Source organism: Plecotus auritus, assembly GCF_963455305.1.
Source record: "Plecotus auritus genome assembly, chromosome: 9".
Lineage (NCBI taxonomy): Eukaryota > Metazoa > Chordata > Mammalia > Chiroptera > Vespertilionidae > Plecotus > Plecotus auritus.
Genome location: NC_137783.1, coordinates 135,448,543 through 135,454,791, shown reverse-complemented (window position 1 = coordinate 135,454,791; position 6,249 = coordinate 135,448,543). Strand labels below are relative to the sequence as shown.

General features: G+C 39.5%; 1 protein-coding gene across 1 annotated transcript; it reads right to left on the bottom strand.

The window, feature by feature from the left end:
* Nucleotides 1–1,376: 1,376 nt before the first annotated feature.
* LOC308257995 (olfactory receptor 10Q1-like) lies at nucleotides 1,377–2,336 on the bottom strand (the record flags this gene model as incomplete). Its single annotated transcript, XM_080688226.1, has 1 exon — nucleotides 1,377–2,336. The coding sequence occupies one exon, from the start codon at nucleotides 2,334–2,336 to the stop codon at nucleotides 1,377–1,379; it is 960 nt and encodes a 319-aa protein (XP_080544352.1).
* Between the last annotated feature and the right edge of the window lie 3,913 nt (nucleotides 2,337–6,249).

Sequence of the window (6,249 nt, the reverse complement as noted above, 5' to 3'; positions counted from 1 at the left end):
GCCCCTACTGGGAATCAAGCCCAAAACCCGGGCATGTGCCCTGACCAGGAATTGAACCAGAGACCTTTTGGTGCATGGGATGATGTTCAAGCAACTGAGCCACACTGACCAGGGCGGCAAGTTAGATTTTAATAGCTTTTCAGTTTATAAAAGTGAGAAACCACCTTATATTTTCAGCTTTGATTCTTACTTTTTTGAAGTTATGATTCTAGAATAGGAATCATTGAATCAAAGAATAGAACCTTTCTAGGCTTTGGTACACCTAGTTGTATTACATTCAGAAGGATTACACCAATTTCTTCCACCACTTTTAATATTCACTGGAGGGCACTCTCACTCTTCCTCCTGGAGTTGCTGCTAAGTAACATCAACTTCAGGGGCTGGATCCAGACCCCTGCCTGATAGTTGTTCTGGGTGAGGGCATCCCTGTTGAAAACTATCCCTGAAGTCCTCTTCACCTCATTGTTCCTCAGGATGTGAATAAGTTGAACAGTATGGTATTAGCCAGGAACGCCAGAGAGGGAAGCCCATTCTACTTGAGGGTTTGCCTGTGGTTGGGGTGCAGGGACAGGAAGGTGTAGCAACCATCCTGCAGCAGGAACTTGCTGAGGTGGGAGGAGCAGTAGTGCTACCTGCTGAGTGGATATCTGAGCAGCAGCCATTATGAGGGCACAGGAAGAGGTGACAAAGGGGTAAGAACAAGGCTTCCTGAAGCCACCAGCATAGGCAGCTCATGAAAGCAGTGCTGGCAACAGCACCAAGCTCTCTTCTATACTCTTGCATGGATGACACATAGCGTCAGAGCCTTGCCAGTGAATGCTAATTCTGACAGCTCCCTGCATGGAAGAATGAAAGGAAATGAAGGTGACCAGTTGGGATGCATGAAGTAAAGGATATGGATGCATTAAATTAATTATGTTTAGCCATACACTCATAACTGAAACAATAATAAAATATACTTATTTGAGCGAAATATATGCCTTAATGAATAGTCCTTATTTGAGGCATCTTTCACAGGATAAATTAATATCATTGCCTCCTCAGGAGACAGGCTGTCTAAAGGTACCAACCTTTACTCACAGCGTGTATGGGGTGAGGGTTCCCTGATAGAGCTAATGCCATGTCTGAGCCGAGAATCTTTCAATTAGGACTAGCAGACTAGAGCTCCTCCATAGAAAGGTTTGTCCAAGTTTTCAAGTCTTCTGGAAAATGGCTGTGGATTATAGACATGGAGCAAATATGGCAAAAGAGAAATGTTAACTGCAAAGTGTGAGAAATTCAGAGTTATAATTTTATATTTGTTGTTTAGAATTCATTGTCATGGAGACCTACAGACACCACCCTAGTTCCCCTAAGTCTTCTTAGGGCCTAAGAATTCAATCAATGTCCGAGGCTGCTTTACTGATGATGGCATTCCTGAGGGCACCTTTGACATCCTTGTTCCTAAGGGTGTAAATCAGGGGATTGAGTAAGGGGGTGACAAAGGTGTAAATGAGTGCAAATTGGCGGTCCTCATCCACGGAAGAGCTAGACTGGGGACGCAGGTAGACCAAAGCACAGAAGCCATACTGCAGCAAGACCACGGTGAGGTGGGAGGAGCAGGTAGAGAAGGCCCGGCGGCGGCCGTCAGCAGAACGGATGCGCAGGATGGCCAAGGTGATGAACATGTAAGAGACAGAAATAAGGATAAAGGGGACAATCAGCACGAGGATGCTCACAACATAGAGGACGGCCTGGTGCACGTGGATGTCAGCGCAGGCCAGCCGCAGGACAGGAGGCACATCACAGAGGAAGTGGTTGATTTCCTGGAGGCGTCCACAGAAGGGCAAGGTGAAGATTAAGGATGTGAGCTGCAGGGACAGGTAGAGCGCCAGACCCACGGCACAGCCCACCATCTGGATGCACAGCTTCTGGGTCATGATGAGGGTGTAGTGCAGTGGGTGGCAGATGGCCACATAGCGATCATATGCCATGATTGCCAAGAGAAAACAGTCAGCACCACCAAGTGTGACAAAAAAGAACATTTGGGCCCCGCAGCCAGCCAGAGAAATGGGCTTCTGGGCTCCAAAGATGTTGGAAAGCATCAAGGGCACCACCACGGTGGTGTAGCTGATCTCTATGAAGGACAAGTTGGACAGGAAGAAATACATTGGGGTGCGCAGGGAGCTGTGTGTGCACACCGCCCAGATGATGGCCGTGTTGCCACAAAGGATCATCAGGTAGAGGAGGAGGAAGAGGAGGAAGAGGAGAGCCTGGAATTCAGGGACAGCAGTGAATACTTGGAATACAAACTCAGTGGGACCAGACTGGTTGAGGACAGGGCTCTTTGCAAACATGTCTCCTGCAAAAAAGAACAGAAAGTGCTGAATCTTCCTTTGCTGAGTTCATCTATTGCCTGAGGAAAATAAGTGACTTTAACTTCAGTTTTTTTATTTAGAATTACCTATTTAGCATCCAGTTGCCAATATCAATGCTTGGAATAAATGTACATAGACAGTATGGTATGTGTTTTCATGGAAAGCTCATGAATGGGATATATACTCATCTCTAGACATTTCTGGTGACAAAGATGTGTAGATATTCCTGGTGCAATGTCTTTTTTTTTTACTTTTGTATATTTTATTATTATTGTTGTTATGATCATTTTGTCATTTAAAAATAATTTTTTCAATTGCAATTTACATTCAGTATTAGTTTCAGGTGTATAGCATAGTGGTTAGACAATCATATAGGTTACAAATATCCTCTGGTATTTTCAGTACCCAACTGGCAGCATATTACAATATTATTGACTATATTTCCTATGCTGAATGTTACATCCTCATGATTATTTTGTAACTATCAATCTGAATTTCTCAGTCACTTCACTTTTTAAAATTTTTATTCTGGCATTTTAAATTAAATTGACAAGGGCTAATTATTTGCTTGCATTTAATAAAACTAAAAAGTTGTATTGTAGATATTTTAAAAATTAGCTAAATGGGTGTGTAGTTCACTATTTTGGTAAATTATTATTGAAATATGACATACACACAGAAGCTTTCATAGATCTTAAGTATAAAGCTTGATTTATTTTTCATACAGTAAAGACTCTAGTATAACCACTACCAAAATTAAGAAATAGAACAATTCTAATAACCTACAAGCATCTTTTGTACCTCCTCTCAGTATTATACCTCCCAAAGGTAACTACTTTTTTGAATGTTATGACTGGAAATTAGTTTATGTTTCAATTTATATGTATAATGATAAAGCATGTACTGTATTGTAACTGGCTTCATCATGATGTGTGCAAAGGTCATTCTTGCTTGCTGTTCTAACAAGACTTTGTTCTTTTAATTGGTTTTGTGGTATCCCATTTTATGGCTATCCAATGATTTATTCATGGGTGGTTCAATTTTCAGTCAGTTGTTTGGATTCCATATAAAACTAAAAAAACCTCACCTTTCATTCTAATCCTTCTTGATATATACTCTTTATTTTCTCTCTTTTAAATATTTTTTTCTCAGTTTCTAATAGTTAACTTGAACTTTAGAACTCAGGTTCAAATGAAAGAAAAAGGTAAGGGATTCAGGTAAAAATGAAAGTGGAGTGGTGGAGTGGAGCTGCATGAGATAAGAAAAGACCATAAGAAAACTATAAATGCAGTAGCAGAATTGAAACAGGCATAAAAAATATTACATGAATAAGAAAGAGCTTTATAAGCATCTGGGAAGGGAAAAATACCTATAAATTAGGCAATTTTGGTTTGGACACAACTTTATTTTCAATATAAAAACTCAAGAAACAATAGAAAAATGTCTACAGAATTTTAAGAAAAACAAATTCTTGTGAAATAACTCTGTAACCAGGATTTAGTGATTTACGTTCAAAAGCACAGGCTTTCTCAGATTTATAAACATTTAAAAATACAGTTAATTCTAAATACAGTTAAAGGAATTCCTCAACAAAGACTTTTGGTTGCTGGGTGATTAATTAGAATACATAATTCAAGATTGAGGAAATTGTAGTATAAAAACTGGATTTGAAAAATCAAATAGTAAAATATGTATTTAAGACTGAATGGTTAAATGCAAATATTGTTAAAAGCAGAAGGAGAAAAATGGCGGCAGAATAGACAGATGTGTTCTGAGCCATGTCCCAGAGCAGAAAGAAAGAACAGCTGAGGGTCGCACGAGGAGTGTTTGTTGGCAAGTTAAGGGACAGCTAACCTCCAGGAGAAGGTGGGGGGACTGCTAGATGGGGTTCCCCTGACCAGGCAGCCCCCACTGCAGCTGGGTACCCTCCCGGAGCTACGGGCTCAGACGTGGAGACTGCGCCATCTTGAAAGGGAAAGTGGAGCTTATCAGAAGCCTGAAAATCCAAACTGTGGCACCCACTGAACAGTTGCAAGCCCCAGAACACCGGTCCCCAATTGGCGCAAACACGCGGATTCAGAGGAGCTCTACACTCCACCACGGAAAGGTCAAATTTCGCCTAGGATAAGGAGAGAGAGAACTACAGAACCAGACATCTGGAGAAGAGAGACCATGGGGAGACAAAGAAACAGCCGCATATGAAAGAAAAGCAGGCATCACCAGAAAAGGAAGTAAACGAAATGGAGGCAAGCAATCTTCCAGAGAAAGAATTCAGAGAAATGGTCATAAGGTGGCTGAAAAGAATGGAAGACAAATTCGACAATATGAGTAAGAACCAAGAGGAAATGAAGAAGAACCAATAAGAAATGAAAAATGACATCACTGCTGTAAAGAACTCAATAGAAAGCATCAAGGGTAGTCTAGAAAAAGTAGAGGACCGCATCAGTGAGCTAGAAGACAAGATGGGAAAAAATACCCAAGTAGAGCAGCTTCTAGAAAAAAAAATTAAAAAGCAGGAGGAGAGCCCAAGGGAACTTTGAGACACCACAAAACAAAACAACATCCGCATAATAGGGTTTCCAGAAGGAAAGGATACTGAGCAAGGAATAGAAAACCTGTTTGAAGAAATAATGACAGAAAACTTCCCTGATATAGGGAAGAAAAACACCACACAAATCCAAGAAGCTCACAGAGTCCCAAGCATAATGAACCCCAAAAGACCGACGCCAAGGCACATTATAATTAAATTGGCAAACACCAAAGACAAAGTAAGAATCTTAAAAGCAGCAAGAGAGAGACAGAAAGTTACATACAAAGGAACCCCCATCAGACTAGCAACTGATTTCTCAATAGAAACTCATCAGGCCAGAAGGAAATGGAATGAAATATACAAAGTCATGCAAAGGAAGGGTCTAAATCCAAGAATACTGTACCCAGCAAGGCTATCAATCAAAATTGAAGGTGAAATCAGGCGTTTCACAGACAAAAAAGGACTAATGGAATTTATTACCACCAAACCAGCAATGCAACAAATGCTAAAGGGTCTGCTGTAAAAAAAGAAATAGGAAGCGAAGAAGGAACACAGGGGTAAAGAATAAAAATGGCAACAAATAAGTACCTATCAATAATAACTTTAAATGTAAATGGATTAAATGCTCCAATAAATGCAAATATTGTTAAAAGCAAAATAATTCTCCAAGAATAATTCTTGAAAACATACATAATATGAAATATAAAATGTAGTAAAGTCAATACATTATACATCAAAATTTATTTCTGATTGACGTAGATTCAAATACTTTTATAAATGGAAGAAAGCTAAAAGATTTTTTTCAGGTCTCAGAGTGTAACCAAATTATAACCAAATGAGCAGAGTCCATAAAAATACTTTGACAGAAAAAAAATGTAAAGGTCTGTGGGAAAAATACAATAAGCAAACTAAAGAGAAAATGAAAATTTTTAACCCAGCAAAAAATAAACTCCATCATTAGGAAAATAAGAAATTCAAAAAAAAATATGCAAAGGCTAACAAGTATATAAAAATTCAATTTAAATAGTATTCAAATTAATATAAAATTAGACAAAATTGGGTACTATTTTCTGTTTTTATACTGAGAGTAATGGAAAAAGATAATACTGGTGTTGTTAAAGTTGCAAGGAGAGATAATATTCCCAAATATTGCTACTGGAAATATAAAGTGCTGTAAAAATGTGTGGAATGCAAACTGATAATCCTATATAATAAAATGCTAAAATGCAAATCAACCAAATGGTGGAATGACTGGTCGCTATAACACGCACTGACCACCAGGGGGCAGATGCTCAACACAGGAGCTGCCCTCTGGTGGTCAGTGTGCTCCCACAGGGGGAGCGCTGCTTGGCCAGAAGCCAG